This window comes from Mustela lutreola, chromosome 17, assembly GCF_030435805.1.
Source record: "Mustela lutreola isolate mMusLut2 chromosome 17, mMusLut2.pri, whole genome shotgun sequence".
In the NCBI taxonomy this organism is placed as follows: Eukaryota; Metazoa; Chordata; class Mammalia; order Carnivora; family Mustelidae; genus Mustela; species Mustela lutreola.
In genome coordinates this window covers 20,949,355-20,976,064 of record NC_081306.1, presented here as the reverse complement: position 1 = coordinate 20,976,064, position 26,710 = coordinate 20,949,355, and the positions used below count along the sequence as shown (strand labels likewise).

General features: G+C 47.3%; 1 protein-coding gene across 10 annotated transcripts in view; it reads left to right on the top strand.

Annotated features, from left to right (window-relative positions):
• The first annotated feature begins 2,396 nt into the window (after nt 1–2,396).
• Nucleotides 2,397–26,710, top strand: part of CLUAP1 (clusterin associated protein 1) — a 33,254-nt gene continuing 8,940 nt past the window's right edge. For 2 of the 10 annotated variants that reach the window (XM_059154172.1, XM_059154171.1), the window contains exons 1-9: nt 2,398–2,550; nt 5,443–5,554; nt 6,688–6,772; nt 8,481–8,660; nt 12,099–12,194; nt 15,553–15,636; nt 18,261–18,394; nt 22,023–22,164; nt 24,122–24,194. In XM_059154172.1, coding sequence (XP_059010155.1) covers nt 2,529–2,550; nt 5,443–5,554; nt 6,688–6,772; nt 8,481–8,660; nt 12,099–12,194; nt 15,553–15,636; nt 18,261–18,394; nt 22,023–22,164; nt 24,122–24,194 — 928 coding nt within the window. In that variant the 5' untranslated portion in view covers nt 2,398–2,528. Of the gene's footprint in view, nt 2,551–2,769; nt 2,952–5,442; nt 5,555–6,687; nt 6,773–8,480; nt 8,661–12,098; nt 12,195–15,552; nt 15,637–18,260; nt 18,395–22,022; nt 22,165–24,121; nt 24,309–24,414; nt 24,447–25,056; nt 25,135–26,710 lie in introns of those variants that run through there. The other 8 variants (XM_059154173.1, XM_059154164.1, XM_059154165.1 and 5 more) reach the window with 8 other exon arrangements.

Sequence of the window (26,710 nt, the reverse complement as noted above, 5' to 3'; positions counted from 1 at the left end):
TTCTAGAGTTTTATATAAATGAAATCATACTGGGGTGCCTGGGTGGCTCAATCAGTTGGGCATCTGCCTTCAGCTCAGGTCATGATCCCTGGGTCCTGGGATGGAGCCCGATGTTGTCCTCCCTGCTCAGCGGGGAGTCTGCCTGCCCCTCTTCCTCTGCCCCTGCTTATGCTGTCTCTCAAATAAATAAATAAAATCTTAGAAAAAAACAAAACCTGTTCTTAATTTTTAGCAGTGTATAGGTGGGAGTGCAATTATTGTGTCATGATAATTCAGTGTTTAACTACTTGAGCTGCCAAACTGTTTTCCATAGTGGCTGCACCATTTTACATCCCCACCAGTAATGCTCAAGAGTTCCAATTTCTCCACACTTTTATTAATGCTTATTTTTTTCCTTTAAAATTTTTTTTAAGGATATTACCTATTTATTTGAGAGAGAGAGTGAGCATGAGAGGAGAGAGGTCAGCGGGAGAAGCAGACTCCCTGCTGAGCAGGGAGCCCGATATGGGACTTGATCTTGGGAATCCAGAATCAAAACCTGAGCTGAAGGCAGTTGCCTAACCGAGCCACCCAGGCGCCCTTAAAAAATTTTTTTAATAGCTATCCTTGTGGGAGTGAAATAGTATCTCACTGTGGTTTAAATTTGTATTCCCCTAATGACTAAGGATGTTGAACATCTTTTCATGTGCTTGTTAACCATTTGTATATCTTTTTTAGTGAAATGTCTTAAGTTTTTCATTCATTTTTAAACTGGGTTGCCTTTTTATTGAGTTTATAGGTGTCTTTATATATTCTGGACACTTATGAGATACATAATTTACAAATATTTTCTCCCATTCTGGAGGCTGTCTTTTCACTTCTTGATAGTCTTTCCTGGCACACACATTTTCCAGTTTTTTTCCCCCAAGATTTTGTTTATTTACTTGATAGAGTAGGTAGACAAGTAGGCAGAGAGGCAGGTAGAGAGAGAGGAGGAAGCCAAGCAGAGAGCCCGATGTGGGGCTTGATCCCAGGACTCTGAGGTTATGACTTGAGCGGAAAGCAGAGGCTTTAACACTGAGTGACCCAGGTGCCCCACATTTTCAGTTTTGATGAGGTTCACTTTACGTTATTTCTTTAGTTGCTTGTACTTCCGTCCTCCCTCTCCCACTCCCCCTGGTTGTGTTCCCTCTGTGTCTATGTCAAATTTTTAAAAAATTATTTTTTATTAAGATTTTATTTATTTGAGGGGTGTGCCTGTGTGGCTCGGTTGAGCGACTGCCTTTGGCACACGTCATGATCCTTAAGTCCTGCGATCCAGTGTCATCCAGTGTCCGCATGGGGCTCCCTGGTCAGCAGGGAGTCTGCTTCTCCTTTTGACCACCACCACCCCACTGTCTCTGTCTCTCTCAAATAAATCTTTTTTAAAAAATATTTTATTGGGGCACCTGGGTGGCTCAATCTTTAAGCGTCTGCCTTCTGCACAGGTCATGATCCCAGCGTTCTGAGTTGAGCTCCGCATGGGGCTCCGTGGTTGGCGGGAAGCCTGCTTCTCCCTCTCCCACTCCCCTGGCTGTGTTCCTTTTCTAGCTGTCTCTTTTTGTCAATTACATAAATAAAACCTTTAAAAAAATTAAAATTTTTTAAAAAGAATAAGCTGATGTCCTTATTAAAAAAAAAAAAAAAGAAAAAATATTTTCTTTATCTGAGAGAGCGCGAGAGAACAAGAGCAGGGAGGAGAGGGAGTAGGTGACTCCTCTGAGTAGGGAGTAGGACAGGAGGCTCCATTCCAGGAGCCTCTGAGTAGGGAGCTGGACAGGAGGCTCCATTCCAGGACTCTGGGGCCATGACCTAAGTGCAAGGCAGACGTTTAACCAACTGACCCTCTTAGGGGCCCCCAAGAGCCTCCGTTGCCAGGACAATCGCCGGCAAACCACGACTCGGGCTGATTTCTGGCATGTCGTGAAGCCAAAGCGAGCTGCGCTTGCGGGGTGGCCGCATGGCCGCCTATCGCCGCCCCGCGGGCATCCTGGGTCTTTGCTTCTGACGTCCCCGGCCTCACTTCATTACTTTGCCGTTTCTCGAGGGTCTCGGTTGCTGGCGAAGCCAGCGAATTTACCCAGGCCGGGGAGAAAGATGCTGGGCACAGGACCCAGGAGGGAATCCCGGCTTCGTGACATTATCGTACATTCTGGGGAGTTGAGGAAGAAATAAGCAGCAGTACGTAGAGCGCCGAGCACAGCGTTAGGCACATAGTAGGTGCTCAGAATGTGTCCGCCAGTGCCAATGTATGTTTGCACACTGTGCGAAGAGGACCCAGATGCCGCGAGGCGCGTAGCCGCTCGCCTGGGTCAGGCTTCTTTGGCGTCCCCTGACACCCCTAGCTACTCGCCCCCTGCGCATGCGCACGCGCGCGATCTGGCCGCTTCGCCTCTCGTCCTGTTTGGCCCGAGCCGCGCGCCGTCAAGCCTCCGTGCGTTGCCATAGAGACCCGTGAGCCCTGAGGGGCTCGCGGCCCAGACGCCAGGCTGCGGGGGATTAAGAGCACCATGTCTTTCCGCGAACTCCGCAGTAAGGCCGCCCTGCCCGCTTTCCCCTGCGGGTCCGCGCCCGAGTCTTCCCCGTTTGGGCCTGTGCGGCCCCGGGGAGTCCCTGGCCGCTGCCGCCCCCGAAGCCGAGCGCCCCCGCCCCTTGTCAGCACTCCGACCTGGCGCGAGGTGCTGTGAGCGCCCCTGGCCGCTTGTGGTTAGGCGGCTGTGGAGCCGAAGTGTTAATTTTGTCTAATTTTAGATGGCTTGCTTGGCCACAGGCGGCTGCTTGCTACCGTGTTGGAAAACGCTGAGACCGATTCGGAGTCGGGTTAGCTGAAGAGCTCAGAAAAACGAGCAAAACCGCGGAGGGGACTGGTGAATGACCGTCGCGGGTGGCATGTTTTGAGTTTTTACGGTCTGCCGGGGAGTTCCTGTATATGGGTGTGCAACGTATTATTGGCCTCCTGAACCACTGTATATTCTGTATTTGGAGAGCAGGAACGGGCCGGGAGGGCAGGGAACTCGACCCTAGGACCCAGGCGGTGGGATCTGGCGCCGGAGTTTGAATTCGGTTTTCTCACTTCCAGAGCCTGCGTCGTTCCTAAAGGGGCTGTGCTGGGAGAGTGGGGACGTGGGATGGAGATAACCCGAATTGGTTCCTGCTACTTTGGGGGCATCTGTTACACACCAGGTGTTTTGCAGTAAATACCTGGTTTTCGTCCTCACTTGCACAGTGAGGTGGGTAGTGTGATCCCTGCATGAAAGACTTGGAGACACAGAGAAGTCAAGCAGCTTGCTTTAAGTCACCCATCTAGAACTGGGTGGAAAGCACTGTTGGAGCCGTGGGACTGTGTGTCAAAATCCTTTGCTTTCCATGAGTGGGCATTTTCTGAACCTGAAGCGTTTGGGCCACCTGGGTCCACCTGCTTAGGGGTAGCACGTGATTGCCAAGTTGCTGTCATCCAGGCCTGTTTTTACTGCCCCGTTTTCTAACAAATTGCTGGACATTTCACCATTAACGATTGTCATTTCAGTTAGGAATCGCTCTTTTTCTTCCATGTAAATATAGGGGAAGAGGCATCACATTTTATTGGCACACCTAGTAGCACCGTGGTGTGAATTATGCCCTCTGGGATTTGAAGGTTCTTGGTGACGGTGTGTTGTAGAGATGAGTTTCTCCTCCTTCGCAGGCTGAGGCCGGGGTTCTGCTAGGGGACATTAAATGCAGTTGTGCTTGGAAGAGGGTGTTAAGAAAGGGATTTCTGAACTTTTTGACCTTAAATGAATGCCATACATTTGTGCAACTTTCAGTAAAAATAATAGTCCAATTGTCCCCATTTTGCAGAATTAATGGGACCCTACTACGGCTTAATAGGAAGAAGTATTTAGGCAGTGTGTGGCGTGTGGTGGGAATAAAGCTGCTTTATAAACCATCACTCTCCTCACATTTCGCAGAAAGCAGTGACGAGGCCCTCTGTGCCCTTCTTACTTTGCTTGTATCTCCTCTTGCCTGGTGAGATCCAACCTAACCTCCAGTGCCCAGGTAGCTTTTTTGCAAATGTTGTTGAGATCATTTGAACCTCGAGGAAGAGCAAGAACAGGCATTCTGTAGAGCCAGAAGCACACCAAAAACAGATCCTGGCATGTTGTGGAAACAAAAATGTTTGTTGTGTTCATTTGCTCATTTTGCTTTAAAGCGTAGTGACCACCACAACCTCTAGTTTCAACAAGTTTTAGTATTATTGTTTCTTGTTCTGGTTTATAAAAGGAATTAAAATATTTCTGTATAGTTCAAACAGTCTCTTCAAGATCTCTTTCAATACAATGCTGTTGGGATGCCTGGGTGGCTCAGTTGGTGAAGCTCTGCCTTTGGCTCTGGTCATGATCCCAGGGTCCTGGGATTGGCCCCACAATGGGCTCCCTGATCAGTGGGGAGTCTGCTTCTCCCTCTGCCTCTCCCCCTGCTTATATGCTCACTCTCTCTGTCTCAAATAAATAAATAAAAGATTAAAAATAAATAAATAAATAAGATTAAAAAGCCAACTCCAGAATAACTCAGACAGGTAAACTTTGCCCCACTAAATGTACTAAATGAACACCCCTAAATGTAACCACTGTTAACATTTAACATTTTTTTAAAAAGATATATTTTTTTTATTTGAGAGAGAGACAGGCGCTTGTATGGGAGCACGGGTTGGGGGTGTGGGGGGAGAAAGGGAGAGAAGCACACTCCCTGCTGAGTGTGGAGCCATGCAGGGCTTGATCCCTTGACCCTGAGATCACGATCTGAGCCAAAATCAAGAGTCCGATGTTCAACCGACTGAGCCACCCAGGCGCCCCAGCATATTTTTTCTTGATGACATTTTGTAAACCAGATATTTCTCATTTTGAGAGGTAAAGAGAAGGATATCCAAGAGGGAAATGACATATGGAAGGGAGAAATTCTATTTACAGCCAATCCTTAAACCCTATTATATCAGACTTTTTTTTTTTTAAGATTTTATTTATTTATTTGACAGAGAGGGAGAGAGCGATCACACAAGGAGAATAGCAGGCAGAGGGAGAAGGAGAAGCAGGCTTCTCCTGAGCAAGGAGCTGAGCAAGGAGCCCAATGTAGGGCTCGATCCCTTGACCCTGGGATCATGACCTGAGCCAAGGGCAGACGCTTAACTGATCAAGCCACCTAGGTGCCCGCCTAGACCCCATTATAATATACAGCTTCCACTTTTTCCTCCCATTGAAGTTAAGTGTTTTTCAGGAAGCAGATTATGTATTTAAAGTTTCATCTCCTTTTTGCTTTCCCTCTTAGAGACTTGATAAATAGTCCTGTAACTGTCAGTATGTTGGGAATAAAGAGGGAAAACAAGGAAAATAAGTAAGTAGTTGCTCTTTGATGGGGGAACTGACTGAGCTGTATTTTACCTTTGGACAGATTTTACAGAGATGATGAGAGCCTTGGGATACCCTCGCCACATCTCGATGGAAAACTTCCGCACACCAAATTTTGGACTTGTGTCTGAAGTGCTGCTTTGGCTTGTGAAACGGTCAGAAATGTACTTTAATAAAGTCTAAGAATGAATGCTGTATTTTATTCAATAGCCACCTATTGAAAATGGATACTGTGGTGAAGCAGAAGGAAGAATTCAATAAATTCTGAGTTTGAAAGACTCACTTATAACCTATTAAAAATCAGTTGAGCTTGAGGAGCGCTGTGGAGAAGGGAGGCAGTGGTAAGAGATTTCTCAGAAGCTGATGCGAACAGTGGTCCAGGCTCCCCTTCACGTTCTCACTGTCGTCAGGAGTGAGCAGGATCTCTGCACACTCTCTAATGACTATAATGAAGTACATAATGAAGTGTAATGAGGTAGAAATCATTCAGATTCAGATTTCATATGTGTGAAAAATCTAATATGATTCTGGGTGGGCGATCTTTTTTAAGGAGGTCATACATATTTTCGGTGTTGCAGGCTACATAAGATCTTTGTTGCATAATCTCCCCTGTGTTTTGTTTGTGATAATCCTTTAAAAATGTGAAAACCCTCCTTAGCCTGCAGGCTGCCCAGGAGGAAACCAAGAACTGCACCGCACTGACCCCTGGTGGGTCGTCAGTAACTCCAGAACTCCCCTAACCGCTGCTTCTCAGCTAGCTGGTTGGCTCTGTGAGGTCAAGGGCTGCTCAGCCAGAGTGATAGTTCTCATTATTTTAGTTGAACTTTGAGGTCTGAGATAGACTTAGTTTTGTAAGCTGAGCCCCTAATTGGATTTTTGTAATCACTTAAGTCTGTTCTTAGGTGAGGATTCACTCCCTGAGGTGTTTGGGATTTTATGCTGCTTTTTTTTTTTTTTTTTAAATATTTTTATTTATTTATTTGACAGAGATCACAATTAGGCAGAGAGGCAGGCAGAGAGAGAGGAGGAAGCAGGTTCCCCATGGAGCAGAGTGCCCGATGTGGGGCTCGATCCCAGGACTCTGGGATCATGACCTGAGCTGAAGGCAGAGGCTTTAACCCACTGAGCCACCCAGGCGCCCCTTTTATGCTGGTTTTGAAGTCTCTCTCACTCTTACTACCTGAACCGGGGACTTAGAGAGCTTGCTGTTACGGATCCTCTCAGCTGCCTATTTTCTCTTTCGTGGACTTTGTACTTAATTAACTTTTCTTCTCTCTCTCTCTGAAAGGTATGAACCTCAGACCGATATCCCTTCTGATGTTGAGACTGAACAAGACCGAGTTTTCTTCATTAAAGCAATTGCCCAGTTTCTGGTTAGTTGACAGTTATTTTCTGGAGTTGGAATATTAAGTATGTTACAGATGAGTCCCAATGGGGGCTGCTTTCGTGTTTCTTTTTTTTTTTTTTTTTTTTTTTTTTTTAAAGATTTTATTTATTTATTTGACAGAGAGAGATCACAAGTAGGCAGAGAGGCAGGCAGAGAGAGAGAGGAGGAAGCAGACTCCCTGCTGAGCAGAGAGCCCGATGCGGGACTCGATCCCAGGACCCTGAGATCATGACCTGAGCCGAAGGCAGCGGCTTAACCCACTGAGCCACCCAGGCGCCCCTGCTTTCGTGTTTCTAAGCCCATCTGGTCACTAAGTTTCTGTGGAGGCATTTTTTTTGTTTTTTGTTTTTAATTCATTATTATTTTGTTTCTAAAGAATTTATTTATTTATTTGACAGAGAGAGATCACAAGGAGAGAAGCAGGCAGAGAGTGAGAGAGGGGGGGGAAGCAGGCTCCTGCTAAGCAGAGAGCCCAATGCAGGACTCGATCCCAGGACCCTGGGATCATGACCTGAGCCGAAGGCAGAGGCTTTAACCCACTGAGCCACCCAGGCGCCCCGTTAATTCATTATGTGTTAAGAATTCTATTCAGTTAGTTTAGTATAGGTTCAAAATTTTTTCTTTTTTGATTTTATTTATTTGACACAGAGAGAGAGAGAGATCGTGAGAGAGAGAACACAAGCAGGCGGAGTGGAAGAGAGAGAGAAGCAGGTTTCACGCTGAGCAGGGAGTCTGATATAGGGCTTGATCCCAGGACCCTGAGATCTTGACCTGAGCCAAAGGTGACACTTAATGACTGAGTGTCATTAAGTGATGACTGACCCAGGTGCTCCTCAGAATTTCTTCTTAATTATGAAACGGTATAGGGTAAAAGGACTTTTTCTCTTGTCTGCCATTGACCCAGTTCATCCCCATCTCCATCCTCCGAGTTTATTTACATACAGAGAAGCAAACACAATATACATTCTTTCCCCTGCCTTTTACACAAATGGTGGCATACGGTACACCACTGCTTAGAATCCTGCTTTATTCACTTAGTTGTGTGTTTTGGAGAATTTTCCGAATACATATCCAGTTTCCTCATTCTGTCTTGTGCCTGAGTAGTATCGCTTTCATGAGTATACCATAGTTTATGTAATTTATATATAGATAGGTGTTTAGATTTTTTTTAAGATTTTGTTTATTTATTTGACAGAGACACACAGTGAGAGAGGGAACACAAGCAGGGTGTGGGAGAGGGAGAAGCAGACTTCCTACTGAGCAGGGAGTCCGATGCGGAGCTCGATCCCAGGACCCTGAGATCCTGACCTGAGGCAAAGGCAGACACTTAACAACTGAGCCACCCAGCTTCCCCAGGTGTTTAGATAGTTTATAACTTTTGCTCTATGAAACTGTGCCGTAGTGAATAGCCCACACGTAGGACTTTGTGACAGTGACCCCAGGATAAGTTCTTAGGATTGGAAAGATGGGTGAATTTGTAATTTTATTGTCAGTTACTAAATAGCTCTCTATCAAGATTATATCAGTTCATACACCCACTTGCAATGCTTGAGTCACTTGGAAGTTTGATTCAATACAGTCAGGTTTTTGTTAAAGAGAGATTTTCAAGTTACCTACATGGGATTCAAGTTGGATTTTATTTTCATGGAAAGGGCCTTCCTTTTTTTTTTTTTTTTTTTTTTGTCTGAAAATAGGCCACCAAAGCGCATATAAAACTCAATACCAAGAAGCTTTATCAGGCAGATGGGTATGCAGTGAAAGAGCTTTTGAAGATCACCTCTGTCCTTTATAATGCCATGAAGACCAAAGGGATGGAGGGCTCTAAGATAGGGGAGGAGGACATCAGCAAATTCAAGTTTGATCTTGGCTCGAAGGTAAGGACAATGTCCCAGTGTGGGGCAGTGTGTGTATTTCTTAAACTCTGAAACGGAACATATCAGACACTCATGTCATCGCTTCTTTCCTTACCCCTTGACTAAAAGCAGTTTGTCAGTTCTGTGCTGATCACCATTTAGATACAAACAGCAGTCACAACAAATTAATCCGCTACCTATGGAAAACCCACTATATGCCAGGCGCGGTTCAGATGTTCAGGGTACCACGTGAACAGCAAGACAGCAATCCTCTGTTAGGCTCAGTGGGGAGTCAGACTACACCACAAAGCAGAAGGATTGGCAGGTCAGAGGTGATCGGTTTGTAGGGGATGGTAAAGCAGGGCCAGGCCGTGTCTGCAACAGGGAGACAGGGTGGGTGACAACATCCTCAGCCGAGATGCGAAGCAGGGAAGGAGCAAGCCCTGCAGCGGAGGGGGAAGAGTATCCTCTGAAAAAGTGTGCTTTGTGTATTTGAGGAAATGGGTCAATAGAGGAGAGCATGAGAGTTCGGAGGGGTCCTTTTTTTTTTTTTTTTAAGATTTTATTTATTTATTTGACAGAGATCACAAATAGGCAGAGAGGCGGGCGGGTGGGTGGGGAAGCAGGCTCCCCGCTGAGCAGAGAGCCCGATGCAGGGCTTGATCCCAGGACCCCAAGATCATGACCTGAGCTGAAGGCAGAGGCTTTAACCCCCTGAGCCACTGAGGCGCCCCTCGGAGGGGTCCTTTGACAGACCCCACCCTGTGGTGTCTCCACAGCCACTGTAAAGAGGTTGACTTTGAGGTGGAAAATCATGGCGTTTGAGCAGAGAAGTACGTAATTTGAAACTTTGTATTAAAAGGATCCCTCCGGCTCCTGGGTTGAGATTAGACTGAGGGGGGCATGAGGGTACACGCAGACATGTCAGTGACTTTGGACAGAGTGGTTGCTGATATCAGGAGCTCGGCTAAGATGGGAGACAGCTGAGCTGCCAGGCATCGGAGGATTTGATGAAAGCAGCAAGCCGAAATGAAAGTTAAGTATTCAGTCACTTACTGTGATGGTTTGATCAAGGGGCTAAAAGCAGAGGAAGTGTCACGCCTCCCTCCCACCACACTGTTCCTTTGTCTCCCAGGAGATGGCACACCCTTGAAGGGGTTGTCTCCTGAGGGAGCCCTGAACAAAAGGCTCCAGCACTTTTTTTTTAATTTTTAATTTTTAAAATTTCTTTTCAGTGTAAAATTCTTTTCAGAATTCAATGTTTATGTACCACACCCAGTGCTCCATTCAATATGTGCCCTCCACAATACCCACCGCCAGGCTCCCCCAACCTCCTGCTCCCCCGCCCCTTCAAAACCCTCAGATTGTTTTTCAGAGTTCATAGTCTCTCATGGTTCATCTCCTCCTCTAATTTCCCCCAGCTCCCTTCTCCTCTCCATCTCCCCATGTCCTCTGTTATTTCTTATGCTCCACAAGTAAGTGAAACCATATGATAATTGACTCTCTGCTTGACTTACTTCATTCAGCATAATCTCTTCCAGTCCCGTCCATGTTGCTACAAAAGTTGGGTATTCATCCTTTCTGATGGAGCCGAAATACCCCATTGTGTATATGGACCACATCTTCCTTATCCATCCATCCGTTGAAGGGCATCTTGGTTTTTTCCACAGTTTGGTGACCATGGCCATTGCACTTTTATGACCCTGAGTTGGGGGAGGACTAGGAGTGGAAGAGTGTCCCCAGGTTTTCTCCCTAGTTCCCCCACAAGAAGGCCACCTCAGCCCGCCATGAAGAGACCTGGGAGTGAAGGCCCCACATACTTTATGGATCATGGGGGTCAAAGGCCCTGCGTCCTTGACTGCTGCTTCCTTCAGAGCCTGCAGTGCCCTGCTGTGCCTCAGCTGGGGTGAGCCCTGGCGCAGGTGCCCCTGTCAGGCCTGCCAGGGAAAGCCTTTGTGATCACCTGTGATCAGGTCCAAGAATTCATACCGAGGTTTGTAACCAGGAGCCAGAATCAGTGGAAAGAAGTGGCCAGGGGTTAGAACCTATTCTGAGCATGGATCTTGTGGGCTTGAATGTGGGTTGAGAGAAAACAGACCATGCAAGGAAGATCCTACAGCTACCCTGTCTGCTAGATCTCTCTGTGATGATGGATGTGTTCTCTATCTATGCCATACTGTTGGAGCTACTTGCCACATGTAGCTAGCGTCACCGAATAACAGGGTTCCAAATTTATTTAAATTTAAATAATGAAACATGGAAAAGGCCATCTGTGGCAAGTCCACACAGTTTTAGCCTTCATAGCTCTGGAGTTCTTGGTCTGAGCACCTGCAGGGGTTAAGTTGCCTTTACTGAAAGGGAGGGGAGTGTGGGAGGAGCAGGCCTGGTAGGAAAGGCGGGAGTTTGGTTGGAACAGCTGAGCTGTTTAGTATGAGGTGTTCGGTTGTAGAAAGTGTTACAGCCACGAGCTTAGGAGGGGGTGTGAGTAGAGAAGAGTTCAGGGGACTGAACTCTGATGGCCTCGGGGTCCGGGATGCAAGGGAGATGATGAGACTACTGCTAAGGAAGTGGGATGTTTGCTGCTATGAGGTGGTCTGGGCCAGGGGAGCTGGAGCTGGAGGGATCGGAACCCTGCAGGACTAAGGGAGGGGAAGACAGCAGCTGTGAATGCAGAGGGAGACTTGCTGTGGCCGGTGTGGGAGTTGGAGAGAGGAAGAGTGAGCAGAGCAAGGAAATGTTTGGATTCTCTGGAAAAGTTACCATATGCAAGGAAGTGGGATGACCTGTGACTCCTAAGAAAGAAGCTTATGCTCGGGGCTAGAGGCTGTCATCTTCACAGCAGTAGATGCCGCCCCTGAGGGAGGCGGGTCACACCGTGGGGCTTTGTGCAGGTTAATTCCCAGGAGCCCCAGCAACTGTGCACCAGGCTGTCCAGAGGCGGAGAGCCTGGGCAGCAGCATTCTGCGGTAGGAAATGTGTCTCTCTGCTTCCCCTCTGGTCGCCTGTCCCCTGTTGTGACCTCCTCCAAATAGGAAGCATGTCACTTTCACACTCCCATGGTTCCTGGTTAAAGATTACATTCGACTTGAGATTTGGACTTTCAGAGAGACCCAGATGTCCTGGGAGCGCTTGTTCACAGGATGGAAATATGGGTCTCGTGGAAAACGTGCTCAGTAGTCCAGTGTCCTGATGGGAGGCAGGAATTGATTCTAACAAACTGGTTATTTCTTTTTTTTATTTTCATTTTTAAATTTTTTATTCATTTGAGACAGAGAGCTCAGGAGCAGTGTGGAGGGCAGAGGGAGAGGGAGGAGCACACTCCCCCTCTGAGCCCCATGAGGGACTTGGTCCAGGACCCTGACTGTGTGACCTGAGCCAAAGGCAGACACTGAACCGACTGAGCCACCGAAGAGCCCCAAGGCTTCACCGAGTTTTCTGTGTTTGATATTTTCCCTCCAGATTGCAGATTTGAAGGCGGCCAGGCAGCTTGCTTCTGAAATCACCTCCAGAGGAGCGTCCCTGTATGACCTGCTGGGCAAGGAGGTAGAATTGAGGGTGAGCCATGTTCAGACACTTAAATACTTTCTCAGCCTCTTTCAAGGTTTTTTTTCTGATTCTGCTTTTCCCCGGCCTTCCCATTTCATCACACTGTACCTGCTGAAATGAGATGATCTGCAGGGAGGTGATAGCATTAGCTGCTCTTCCTACTTCTGGTGCCCGCTGGTCTGTTTTTAAATGTTTTTTTAAGATTTTTATTTATTTGTTTGACAGAGAGAGTGAGAGAGCACAAGCAGGCAGAGCAGTGGAGGGAGAAGGAGAAGCAGGCTCCCCACTGAGCAGGGAGTCCAATGTGGGGTTCGATCCCAGGACCCTGGGATCGTGACCTGAGCTGAAGGCAGTTGCTTAACCAACTGAGCCACCCAGGCACCCCTGCTGATCTGTTGTTAATAGCTTTCCCTCCTCGTTCAGGAGCGGCAGTTATGTAGCATGTTACATAGCATGTTGCTGGAACTTTCCTCCATGCCCGTGGCAGACCTAGCAAAGTCTGGTGTTTTTCCTGAGGAGTTCCGCGTTCCTGTCTACAAAGTACTCTTCTGCACCCATGGTTCCCACACTTTGCTTCTGCGTGGGATGCTGTGGGGTCCTGTAAAAACTACTGGTACCCGGCTTCCGTGCCAGTGTCACGGGTTTGGAGCGGACCTGGGCATTGGGAGTTGTAAGTCTTGGGTGACTCTCACGTGTGCAGAGCTGGGCAGCCCGTGACCTAGGCAGCTACTACTCATCAGCTGACGTTGGTGTCACCATAAAAATGTATCTGCTGTTCTTCTAGCCAATGTGAGCCGAAAAGAGTGCTTCATCTACTGAGTTTACCGAGCTGTTTAATGAGAATATGGCTTCTAAAACCCCTGTAGGGCTCCCTTTAAATCACCTGATGTCTGGGTTGTCCCCCAAAGCAGTGAATCAGAATGTGTGGGGGTGAGAGCCAGGCATCCAGCCTTTTTTTCCCCCTAATATTTATTTATTTATTTATTTGAGGGAGAGAGAGAGAGAGAGAGAGAGAGAGAGAGATGTGTGGGCGGGAGGGGCAGAGGCAAAGGCAGAGAGAATCTCAAGCAGACTTTGCTCTGAGTATAGAACCCAGTGTGAGGCTATATTTTGCAGAGAACTTGACCTGAGCCCAAACCAAGAGTTGGTTGTTTAACCAGCTGCGCCCCGGAGGCACCCTCCAGGCATCCAGCATTTAAGGATCTCCATGGGATTCCAACATGCAGCAGAGTTTGGGACCCACTGGTTTAAGAAGTGGAGTCTTGTTTAATTCTTTCCTGTAAGGGTTTATGGCATTTGAAGCATACATGCTCACCTCTTGTGGTTTTTTGTTTTGTTTTGTTTTAAGGATTTTATTTATTTATCAGAGAGGGAGCACAAGCAGGCAGAGCAGCCGACAGAGGCAGAGAGAAAAGTGGGCTCCCCGTCAAGCAAGGAGCCTGATGTGGAACTCAATTCCAGGACCCTGGGATCATGACCTGCACTGAAGGCAGAGGCTTTAACCTACTGAGCCACCCAGGCGCCCCTCACCTCTAGTGTTTTTATTTATTTCATTTATTTGATTTTAGATTTTATTTATTTATTTTTTGGAAAGCAAGAGAGAGAGAGAGAGCACAAGCAGGGGGAGCAGAAGGCAGAGGGAGAAGCAGGTTCCCTGCTGAGCCAGGAGCAGGATCTGGAACTTGATTCCACCACCCTGAGATCCTGACCCAAGCAGAACCGACTGAGCCGCCCGGGCGCTCTCTAGTGTTTTTAAACTAAATGCGTTTAATTCTTTTTACTCCAGTCAGGTTTGTCAGCCATGATTGTCCTTTCGGCCTGGCCCGCCTTCTGGCATCACTGCTCTAGTGTAATGGTATTTTCTTCTGGCTTTTCATTCCTGCCCCAGGAGCAGACAGGGAGCAGGGGACTGGGATGCCAGCTCAGCATTGCTGATGTGTTAACCTAGTGGCTGACCAGCTGCCCAGTTGACAGAACAAAGCTGCTGCTCCTATCTCATAGCTAATTTAGATAACTAACAAGGCAGCTCCCCAGGCCTTCTGTGTTTTCTCTTTATAGTGCGGTTGTGTGCATGTGTCTCCGCACATTTCTGACAGACCTAGAGACAGACCTGTGAAGTGCTAGTCACTTGGTAACTGCCACAGAGCTGTGGCTTCATGGTGAGACTTAACCAGGTTTCCACTGGGGACTCTTAGCACCGTCCCGTAATGAATTGAAATAACCAGTAGCCGAAATGTTGCCATAGGAGCCATGAATATGGTACTTCTCAAATTCTGTACAGCTGTGATCTGAGGAAGATCCCCCATCCAGTGTTGGTTTTTCTTTTTTTTTTTTTTTTTTAAGATTTTATTTATTTATTTATTTGACAGACAGAGATCACAAGTAGGCAGAGAGGCAGGCAGAGAGAGAGGGGGAAGCAGGCTCCCTGCAGAGCAGAGAGCCCGACGCGGGGCTCGATCCCAGGACACTGAGATCATGACCTGAGCCAAAGGCAGCGGCTTAACCCACTGAGCCACCCAGGCGCCCCTGGTGTTGGTTTTTCATACACTCAACTAACATTCTTTGAGTACTGGCACCAACAACAGACAGGCAAGGCACCTTGATCTGTGCTCTCCGTAGCTTTCCACCAGTGTGGGCCCTGAGGGGTACCGTGGAATAAAGGAAGCCCAAGACTGAGCTGGGGAAAGTGCTGCAGGAACCTGCATTGGCATTGAAGTCCCATGTCTCAGAAGTTCCTGGCACTGGTATGATAGGCACAAATGCTTCCTTTGATTGGTTAGTGATTAATGCTAGGGGCGGGGACAATGTGACTCCTCTCATCGGTTGCAGTTGGAAGTGACAGGCAATTTAGAGGAAATGAATCATAGGAATGATGATAGGGGCTGGCAGGGGGTTCGGACAGTTGGTTGAGCTGCACTTGGTTTGGGGTTCACCTGAACAAATAGAAGTAAAGAAGCAAATTTGGGAGAAAAGATGATGAGGGTAAGCCCAGTTTTGCCCCCCTGGTGTTGAGGGTGTGTGGGGCCTTTAGCTGGAGAAGGCCAAGGGCACTGGAGGGAGACCAGGTTGGTGGTAGGATCAGAAAGACCTGGAGCCACTTGGCTGGCTCAGTTGGTGAGCTTATGACTCTTGATCTCAGGGTTGTGAGTTCAGGCCCCACAGTGGGGTCTGGGGTGTTTTTCTTTTTTTAAAGAAAAAAAAGAAGAGACATTTGGAAGAGGTGCTAGAAGAAGTGTTTCTGTATCAGAGATGCACCCTGTGATGGAACTTTGAGAACTAGTCCATAAGCCATATCCAGATCTGGGGATTTATTTTGAGAATTGCTTTTCTGAAAGTGTGTGTAATTCCATTTCATTGTTTCCCATAGGAATTGAGAACAGAAGCTATTGCCAGGCCTCTGGAAATAAACGAAACTGAAAAAGTGATGAGAATTGCAATAAAAGATATTTTGGTAAGATTATTTGCTTTTATTTAATGTTTTTGTGCCTGGAACTTGAAAATACGGATTTATTCCCTGCCTCCTCAAGAAACACCAACCCTTGGCCTAGTGACAGAGAAGGGGTATGATCGTGGGGAAATGGGAAATGCAGAGGATGTTCAAGGATACATTCTAGGTTACTTTTTTCCCCTTGTTATAAATATGAACAACTTATCCCCCCAAATTTGTCAGTTTTAATAATTTAATAATTTGATTAAATTCTTCAATTTTCCTAAGTAATGCTCTATTTAAGGGACTCTTCATACTTTAACCACTTCCTTGCTGCTGGGCATTTAAGTGATTTTCATGTTTTCCATTTATTTATTTATTTATTTATTTGAGTGCTGAAACATGGGCACAGAGATTTCTTTCTCTCTCTCTCTCTCTCATTTTATTTTATTTTTTTAAAAGATTTTATTTATTATTTATTTGACAGACAGAGATCACAAGTAGGCAGAAAGGCAGGCAAAGAGAGAGGAGGAAGCAGGCTCCTTGCTAAGCAGAGAGCCCGATGCAGGGCTCGATCCCAGGACCCTGAGATCATGATCTGAGCTGAAGGCAGAGGTTTAACCCACTGAGCCACCCAGGCGCCCATCCCTTTTTTTAAAGATTTTTTATTTTGCAAGAGAGAGAGGAAGCATGTGCCACACACATGCAAGCATGAGCAGGGGGAAGGGCAGAGGGAGAAGCAGACTCCCTGCTGAGCAGGAAGCCGGACAAAGGACTTCATCCCAGGACCCTGATATCATGATCTGAGCAGAAGGCAGATGCTTAACTGAATGAGCCCCCCCAGGTGCCATTTTCTTTCTTTCTTCTTGAAGAATGGGTGGCACATGGGGTTAGTTCCAGGCGTGCACCGTGGATGGCGAGCACCTTTTAACGTGTCTGTGCTTGCAAAAGGTCCATGATACGTGATAATTCTGAAAACAAAACCGAAGCAATAGCATGAATAATAGGGTTACGATCTGTAAGCCATTTGTTTCAGAAAGCTAGGGGAAATTGTGTCTATCACACAGATACTTTTTTTTTTTTTTCACTTTTTTTTTTTGAAAGATTATTAGAGTGTCTGGGTGCATGCATGTGCTGGCAAGAGTCAGAGGGAAAGAGAATGTCAAGCAGCCTCCCAGCTGAGCGCAGAGCCCAGCGCAGGGCTAGTTCCCATGACCCCGAGATCATGACCTGAGCCAGAACTGGGGTCAGACACTTAAACAACTGAGCCACCCCGGTGCCCCGCTGGTATTTCATGTTTGAGGAGCACAGACCTTTAAAAAACTGCTTTTGTTTTTGAAGTCAGATACATCCACTAGGTGTTGTCTGACTGATTCAGAGAAGAGCCACCATCAGTGTGTGCTGTTCAGAAACTCGCCTTGTCTTCCTGTGAGAGTGAACTCATACCTCTTGTGGGGTTTTCCAATGGAGAGTGATATGATTATTTTCATGAAATTATTAGTGTACTTAGTTGAAAAAAGTTCAGCCGTAAGTAAAGAGTAAAAGTGGTTGCTCCCAGATATACACTGTCTTTGACAGTTACAGAGAGTGTCTGGGCTCCTTCGAGGAGTTCTTCATGGACCCTTCGAGGAGTTCTTCATGGACCCTAGAACTCCTTTGAGGAGTTCTTCATGGACCCTAGACCATAGACCTGCAGGTAGACAGTCCCTCCGTGTTTCCGGGGCGTGACACATTGTGCCGAAGTACTGGGGGGAGAACCCCCTGTCGGGCATCAGGAACTTAAGGCCGAGTTGGCACATCAGAACCCAGAAAGCAGCGGCACACTCAGCTGGCTGGTTCCAGATGTGGTTCCTAATGCGGCAGATTGCAGCTGAGCTGTAGGCCTGCCCGGCCAGCTTCCCAGGCGACACGGGTGTGAAGACTGTGCATTCATTCTGACCTCCACTTGTCAGATGAACTTGGTCTTGTGATACAGCAGAAAGGCCTGCGTGTTTTGTCCGTGATCTCTCTTCCCCTTCACTTTGTTTCTCTGCCCTAGCTGCCCAGGCTCCCTCCCAAACGCTTGGTCCACTGAGGGAGCCGCTTTTTCGCTGACTTCACAGAGTGGTTTCCCTGTTTTAGTCTGTAGTTGAGGTGTACTTGCCAGTCGGAGGGAGGGGAAACCTTCTCTCTCAGTCCCAGCAGGCAGTGGACAAGGGCTGGGACCACCTGATGTTTCTTTTTGTCTCCTGGTGCATATATTCTGTGATGCAGATGTTTGTAACTAGGGGAGTGAGCAGAACAGTGAGAATAAAGGCCGACTGACAAGCCAGAGTGGTACGGCAGCCGTGTGAGCCAGTGACCGCGCACAACATCTAGGCCCGCTCCCTCTACTCGGGACACTGTTCCTTCCATCCTCCCTTGTTTGCATGGCTACAGACATCCTCTTTTCAGGGGAAAGGATGATCATTTTTTCTGGGTCTGTGTGACTTCCTGTCTGGAAACGGCTAACTGAGTGATGGCTTGGGGGAGTGTGCTTTGTGTGTTTACTTTTGCTTTTATGCAGCATGTTGTCGCTGTGCCTGAGGAGCTATGGAATTCCTCTCTTCCGGGAGCCACGGGGAGTTGCTTCCTGGGCCTTCCTCTCATTCATTTCCTATTCAACGCAGGCGCAGGTGCAGAAGACTAAAGATCTGCTCAACAACGTGGCCTCTGACGAAGCTAACCTAGAAGCCAAGATCGAGAAGAGGAAGTTAGAACTGGAACGAAATCGGAAGCGGCTTCAGACTCTGCAGAGTGTCAGGTAGATCCAAACACCTGAAGAGTGGGTGGAAAGTTGTCTTGTACATTCTAGCAGCGTGAGGACAAGTGGTCAGTGGTGGTAGCCCCTCGGGCGTGGGGCCATCTGGACTGAGAGTGTGGGGGCCACACACGTCCTAACAACGCGCCCTGCCAGACTCGTCTTTACTGTTCTCAGTGTGCCTGGGAAACGGCTCCATTCTCGAACCTCCCTTCAGGGTTCTATGGCTTCTTGGAATGCAGGGCAGAGTTAGTGAACCCAGAGGGTGAAAGTTACCCACGGCTCGTCTCCTAAGATCTGTGCCTTGCCATGAACGAGGTTTAAGCAGAAGCACACTACCATTTCTTAGTTTGAGCAAATTTTAGACCTTTGTAATTCTTCACCGGTTCATCTTTCTTTTGACGTTCCCTCTCTGAAAGGGAACTTTTTCCAGGGACTGTGAATGGTACCGTCCAGGTCTTCGGACCCTTTCAAGTGGGTTCCTCGCATTTTCTTAGAGCCTTTCTCTTGCTCATTTCGCGCCCTCCTTCTCTTGCTCCGTCTCTTGTCAGTCTTTCTCCTGCATCACTGCTTTGCCTTTTCATTCTGCCTTTATTTTTCTCTCTTCCCTCCCATCTGTGTAGCTGCTCCATCTGTCTGAATGTCATGCATTTTGGAGATACTGGTGACTAGCCCACAACCTGACACTAGTTCTAACATCTGTGGGAAGATCTCCCCTGTAGACATGAGTAACCCAGGGAGCGGAAACCACAGGCAAGCCCATGCCCTTTCCACCTTTGTAGTCTGGGCCACCTGACACGGGTGTCTCATTAAAAAATTCTGCCTCTCAGGCATAAATTCATTTTTGTTAAGCCTTATGGCCTTTCAATAGAAAAGTTTCTGTATTTTGCTCTAGTCCCAAAGATTATTTATTATTTTTTAGTTTATTTATTTAAAAGATTTTTATTTATTTATTTAACAGAGAGATAGAAAGCACAAGTAGGCAGAGCAGTAGGCAGAGGGAAAGGAAGAAGCAGGCTCTCTGCTGAGCAAGGAACCCGATGCGGGACTTGATCCCAGGACCCTGGCATCATGAACTGAGCCAAAGGCAGCTGCTTAACCGACTGAGACACCCCGGCGCCCCTTATTTATTTTTTTAAAGATTTTATTTCTTTATTAGAGCACAGAAACCGTGGCCGGGGTGTACACAGAGGGATAGGGGGAAGCGGGCTCCCAGCTGAGCAGGGAGCTAGATGGAGGACTCAATCCCAGGCCTCTGGAATCATGACCCGAACTGAAAGCAGACACTTAACCAACTGAGCCATCCAGGCTTCCCTGTTTATATTGTTAAGAGAGTTTTCCCAGGGCACCTGGTAGCTCAGTGGGTTAAAGCCTCTGCCTTCAGCTCAGGTCATGATCCCAGGGTCCTGGGATTGAGCCCCACATCGGGCTCTCTGCTCAGCAGGGAGCCTGCTTCCTCTTCTCTCTCTCTCTGCCTATGTGTAATTTCTATCTGTCAAATAAATGAATAAAATCTTTAAAAGAAAAAAAAAAAAGAGGTGCTCAGCTAGCAGGAGCTGCTGACCACCCGCAGGTGCGCGCTGACCACCCGCAGGCGCCTGCGTAACAATAAAGAACCTCTTGCTGATTGCAAAAAAAAAAAAAAAAAGAAAGTTCTCCCTGTAAAAGAAAAGAATAGATTCAGCAAACCAGTTGAAACAGGTTTTTGTGTTATGGTTTTGGTTTTCGATTTTATATTGTTAAACCTTAGCTTTGGGGGCACCTGGCGGTACAGTCAGTTAAGCGTTGGACTCTTGGTTTCAGCTCAGGTCTTGATGCAGCCCCATGTCGGGCCCCCACCCAGTGTGAGTCTGCTTGAGGGTCCTCTCCCTCCCTCTCCTTCTGCCCCTCCCTGTGTGCAATCTCTCTCTCTCAAGAAAAAAAAAATTACAAAGTCTTTTTTAAAAATTTAGCTTCAGGGCGCCTGGGTGGCTCAGTGGGTTAAGCCACTGCCTTCGGCTCAGGTCATGATCTTAGGGTCCTGGGATCGAGTCCCGTGTCAGGCTTTCTGCTCAGCGGGGAGCCTGCTTCCCTCTCTCTCTCTGCCTGCCTCTCTGTCTACTCTGATCTCTGTCTGTCAAATAAATAAAATCTTTTTAAAAAAAAAAATTTAGCTTCAATTTGTTGCAACCTGCGTTTCCCTTTTTTGGGGGCTGAATATATTTTGGAGCACCCAAAATATATCGAGGAGTATACTTGAGGAGTATTATGCTCAAGTAAGATAATGTGTGTATTTAACTTCTTGATTTTGCGAGGTGTATGTGATACAAGATAACTTTTTTTTTTTTTTTTCAAGATAACTTTTTAAGTCTATTAAAATCCAAGGCATTTTGAGTAAGAGAAAGGACTGCAAAGCTTCATTGAAGATAATAAACTTAATGATGCTTAAAAATATGTGCCATGTATGTATCCATGCATAGGAAAGTCTGGAAGAATGCTTATCAATTATTAAGTGCTTATATATGGTGATAGAATTATGACTAATTTTTTTTAAAGATTTTATTTATTTATTTGAGAGAGAGACAGCATGAGAGGGCAGAGGGTCAGAGGGAGCCTGACATGGGACTTGATCCCAGGACCCTGGGATTATGACCTGAGCCAAAGGCAGTTGCTTAACCAACTGAGCCACCCAGGTGATCCAGATTATGAGTGATGTTTACTTTAGCCTTCATACTTTCAGGATTATTTCAAATTTTTACAAAGAGCTTTTGATTGTTTTGGGGTGGTGGTTTGTTTTGTTTTGTTTTGTTTTTATTTGAGAGAGAGAACATGCATGAGCAGGGGGACCAGGGGAAAGAGGGAGAGGGAGAAGCAGGTTTTCCACTGAGCAGGGAGCCCCACATGGGATGCGATCCCAGGACCCTGCGATCATGACCCTATCCAAAGGCAGACACTGAGCCACCCAGGTGCCCCTAAGAGCTTTTGATTTATTTATTTATTTATTTTAAAAGATTTTATTTATTTGACAGAGAGAGAGGGAGATCACAAGTAGGCGGGGAAGCAGGCTCCCTGCTGAGCAGAGAGCCCAATGTGGGGCTCGATCCCAGGACCCTGAGACCATGACCTGAGCTGAAGGCAGAGGCTCAACCCACTGAGCCACCCAGGCGCCCCGAGCTTTTGATTTAAAAAAAAAAGAAACAATAGGTATGTTCATTTTGAGGGGAGGGAGGAGAAAAGGAAAATCAACTTCATTTATTAAGATTTTATTTATTTATTAGAGATATTTTATTTATTTATTTATTTATTAGAGCTGGCCCCTCATGCTAGCTTGTGCATGAAACAGTGCTCTCTTTTTAATGTTTAGAGAGATTATAAGTAGGCAGAGGCAGGCAGAGAGAGAGAGAGGAGGAAGCAAGCTTCCCCCTGAGTAGGGAGCCTTATGCAGGGCTTGATCCCAGGACCCTGAGATCATGACCTGGGCCGAAGGGCAGGCGCTTAACCATCTGAGCAACCCAGTCGCCCTGGAAAATTAACTTTAAACAGCTACAAGTTGAAGAACCATCTCCACCTATAGGCTTTCCACAGCAAATTATGATGGGACCCAGAACTCACAGTATAATCTTTCACTTTGTATTTCATTCGCTTGTTCCAGGCCAGCGTTTATGGATGAATATGAGAAGATCGAGGAGGAGTTGCAAAAGCAGTACGACATTTATCTAGAGAAATTTCGAAATCTGGCTTATCTGGAACAGCAGCTCGAAGACCATCACAGGATGGAGCAAGAGAGGTTTGAGGCAAGTGCTTGGCCCGTAGGTCTGCTGCAAATGGCATTGTGGAAAAAATAAATCTGTGAGTGTTTTTTCGCCACGATCAAGTCTGAGGATTGCTCATGTAATTCTTTTGTGTTGCTTTTAGTGTAGCCTGGACTCGAAGGTTGTCGGCTTTCTGATGGGTTTGGTCAGTTAGACTGCACACAGGACCAATGTGTGACCTGTGTTGTTGCACAGACTAAGCTTAGAAGAGCCTGTGCTTGCTTCAGTGCTGTGCTGTCACTGGATTGAAATTCCTCATAGTTTGTTTTTTAAGATTTTATTTATTTATTTGAAAGAGAGAGAATGAGAGAGAACACGACGGGGAGAAGGTCATTGGGAGAAGCAGACTCCCCATGGAGCTGGGCGCCCGATGCAGGACTCGATCCTGGGACCCTGTTGGGACCATGACCTGAGCTGAACACAGATGCTTAACCAACTGAACCACCCAGGCGCCCCAAAAGTCTTCATAATTTTTAAAATGCATTTTAATTTGCACTGAGTCCTGCAGACTAGGTAACTGGTCTTGGGTGAAGATCTAAAAACTTGCTTGGTCAGCTCACTGAAAGATTTTTCCTGGTTGAATCATCCAAATTGAATCATCCAAACCTGTGTATCAGAGATGAGGATGGAAATAAAGAGGAAGTGCAGTTTCTTGATTATTGTGGGAAATGTGTACAACCCAGAACCAGAGGTTTTACAGGCTTCTCTCGTCCCAGCGCTCAAGGCCATTTAGGAAAGAACATTTCAGGTCCCATGAGCTGATAAATACAGAATTCAGAGCAAAGGAAGTTGGACCAAGTTACTAAAGGTTTTTTAATTGTTCTTATGCCTTGGGGATATTTCTACTTAACCCCAGGAGTGGTCACTTGGAATCTTTGTTCATGATGAATTCGGTCTACAGTCTCCCTTTCTCACGCTGTCCTTGACAGCTTTCGGTATAAAGGTTACGCTCGCCTTCCTACAAACCTGGGTGTTTGGAACAGGCGAAGCTGCCCTGGGGCACAGGAGGCCTGGCTGGAGGTAGGTGCCGCCCTCCTGCGGGCACCTTTCCCTCGGCAAGGAGCCCGCTGCCACCGTTGCTCTAGGGTAAGGGCGGGCTGTGGAGCCACGGGGCCTGGGACAGGCACATTTGGAGGGCAGTGGCAAGAGCCTGGAGTTCAGGACATTTTAAAAGTTGGGTGTCTGGGCCAGTGACAGTAAATTATCCTTCCGTGCTGTCATGTGGGGCCGCTGAGCGGGCAGAGAGAGTGCCAGGAGGGACGCATGTCCCTCCATCCTTCGGCAGCTGCTTGGCTCTTCTGTGCTCGCACCTCCACTCTGTGCTTACAGCGCTGGCCCCTCACGCTAGCTCGTGCACGAAACACTGCTCTCTTTTTAATGTTTAGGACAACAGAGTTTTAAAAGCCAGTCTCTTCTCCTGTTCCCTCTTTTGACAGTGATCAGGGCCACATTAGGCAGCCCAGCTGAAGCATTAGTGTTTGTCCCCCTAGGAGTTAGACTAATATTTCTTTCTCTTTTCAGCCTAATCAGTCTCACCATTTTGCCTCTTTTGGGGCTGGAGTTGTGCAGAACTTTATTCTTTAGGAGCAGGAGGCCTGTACTGTCCCATAGTTAATGCGTCTGTTCCCGTGTCCACATCCCACGGAGGCACCCGTGGTCACACGGGATGGCCTCTTGCCATGTCACTGCGTTCTCCGCAGGGCTGGGCAGGCCAGTCACCCCCTCTGCTGCCTCCCGTTCTCTGGGCTGCTGCTGGCAGAGAGTGGGGCAAGCGGCCCAGCCTGAGCTTGTGCTCAGGTGGTGGTGGTCTGTTCGCGTAGTTTAGATCTCTGTGGGATCTGTAGCCCGGACTTAGCTCTATGTACCCAGGTGTTAAAGAATAATGAAACAGCCCCCAAAAGGGTCCTGTCTTCTGAGTCTTGTGTTTGCTGTTCCACAGGAAGCCGAGAACACTCTGCGCCTGATGCAGAACAAGCTGAAGGAGGAGGAGAAGCGCCTGCTCCGCAGTGGAAGTAAGGCCAGGCTCCCAGTCAGCGCGGTCTCCCCGGGCGAGCGCTGGGGGCCTCAGAAAACCTCTGTGTGTATTTTCTTTTCAAAAGGCAGTTTTCAAACAAGTTTTGTATCAGGTACTGTTTTAATTCACTCCAGAGCTTATGGGGCTGGTTCAAGTTACATAACATTTAAAGCACTTTGGTTTTCTTGTCACCTAAAATATCATTTTCCTGTTTGAAGGTTTTAATTGCAGATAATACGTAACTAGAAAAGAGAGCCCAGTCTCGGAGGTCTGTAGGGTGCCTTGTTTTCGGGCTGACTGATGGAAAGCAAGTGTCGTGATGCCGTGCATGCGAATGGCTTAGTCGCTTAGAGTGAGTCCCCTACTTACATACCCATCCTAGGCCCCCAGTGACCCAAGATGATCAGCGAGGCTGTTGTCTGTAGGGAGATGGGGTTACCTATATATAGGAGCTTGATGCTGGGGAGGACTGTTCTCCACGACTGGTTAGCGTGCTTCATCCGTGAACTTGACCGAGATGTCAGGTCAGCCTCAGGACCAGTGGCAGCACTCAGTCTTCATGCTGCGTGTCTCAGACTGCCTCCTTCTCTTGCTTGCTGCTCTCTTTTTTAAGATGAAATATTTTATTCTCCTGTGCTTGAGGATGCCATACCTGGGGCTTCAGGCTTGTACGTGAGAGAGCTCTCTCTCTCTCTCTCTTTGTATCTCTCTCCTTTCCTACTTGTTATATGCCTCTCTCTCCTAAATCTCAGGAAACTCTTGAGGGAGAATAGGGACTGCTGGAGAATCCTTTAGGGGCAAGCGTAGGGAATTCCAAGGGCCTCTCTAGCCAAAGCAGCCCCTCACCTTTATGGTTCCAGGTCAGCCAGGAGAGCCTGAAGCGGCCCTAAGTGATAAGCCTGCGTGGAGTTTATCCTCTCCCGAGAGGCCCAGCACAGGTAAGAGCCCCAATGGGTTGGCTGCACCTTTCTCTGTTCCCAGGCCAGCACGTGAGGCCTTTCTCACTGATCTTGCTTTATTCTTCTGAACTCAGACTTAATTTTGTGATCCGTAGGTTTGGGATCTCTTGAAGGACAAGCATTCGTAGGAGCATCTCTGATTTAGCTTTTTTGGGAAAAATAATTTCCAGCTTAACACAGCTGAATGAGGGATAGCACTTAATTAGCTTGGGATGGTGAAGAAGGTAGGAAAATATGAAGGGCTAGTCTCAGTGCTGCTCAGCTGAAAGTTCTTAGGGTGTGCTGCCTTTCTTTGCTTTGCTGTATATGTGGGAACATTGCCCAGAGAATTGGGATTGGGGGGCGGATATAAAAAGGAAGACCTTCTGAACTTCTCTGAAAAGAAAGACCTAATAGAACACAGACATGAATTATGGGTGAGAATGGGCAAAATTCAGGAGCTGGAAGAGATCATCGCGTTTAGACCACTCTGCAGGCAGCTGATTGAGCGCCGGAAGCATTGTTGAGTCTCTCTTCTGGGCGTGAAGGATTCATTAATGGACAAAAGACAGGGATCTCTGCTTTAAGCAGTGTACTTGCCAGTGAGGAGATGAGCATAGAGCAAGCTGTATGCAGAAGGTAAAAAATGCCCTGGGGGGGACAGTAGAGCAGAGAAGCGGGTGAAGAGGATGGGGTGGAATTGTATTTTAAGTAGGGGTCACAGTAGGCATCTCTCTAGGCCTCAATAGGAGATGCTGTTGAAGCAAAGCCTCAGTCTGTGGATGTGAGGAGAAAGGAGGCACCAGGTGAGAGTCCTGGGAGTGAGTAAGAGCGTGGGAAGCAGAGCCCAGTGAGGCAATGAGCTCTGCTGAATGTGTGAATGCAGGACTTGAACTGAGGCAGGACAGACGAGCTGGAAGGCGGATCGTGTGCTGAAGGGCTCCCATCTGACGCTCCTGTCTCCTCTGTTGAGCGGAGTTGAAGTCACCAAACTGGCTTTGTGGGTTTGGAGGAAGGGACTTGAAGAAGCGAGAGAAAGTCTGAGTGCTTAGAGATAGGAGAACGCCCTAGGAGCAAGGCCAAGTATTTTGTTCAGATGCTCTGTACTAAGTAAGGCAGCCTTCATCTTCCCACCATTCTTTTAAACCTCGCTGCGGGTGGTACATTCATAAAATGACTGAGAAATTTCTAGAAAGCACTTTAGTAACCTTACTGTGGTTTAGTTTTTATGTTCTAGTGGAGAGCAGACATTCCTGCATTTCACACTTACTTTACTGCCTCCTGCATGCTGGCATCGTACTGGCGCTCGGGACAGTGATGCGTGAGGCGCTCGGAAAGCTCAGCGCCTGAACTGTGCTGCTTAGTACCTCGCAACAAGCCACGTGTGACTCTTTTTGGTTTTTTTAAAAGATTTTATTTATTTATTTGACAGAGAGAGATCACAAGTAGGCAGAGAGGCAGGCAGAGAGTGAGAGAGAGGGAAGCAGGCTCCCTGCTGAGCAGAGAGTCCGACGCGGGACTCGATCCCAGGACCCTGAGATCATGACCTGAGCCGAAGGCAGTGGCTTAACCCACT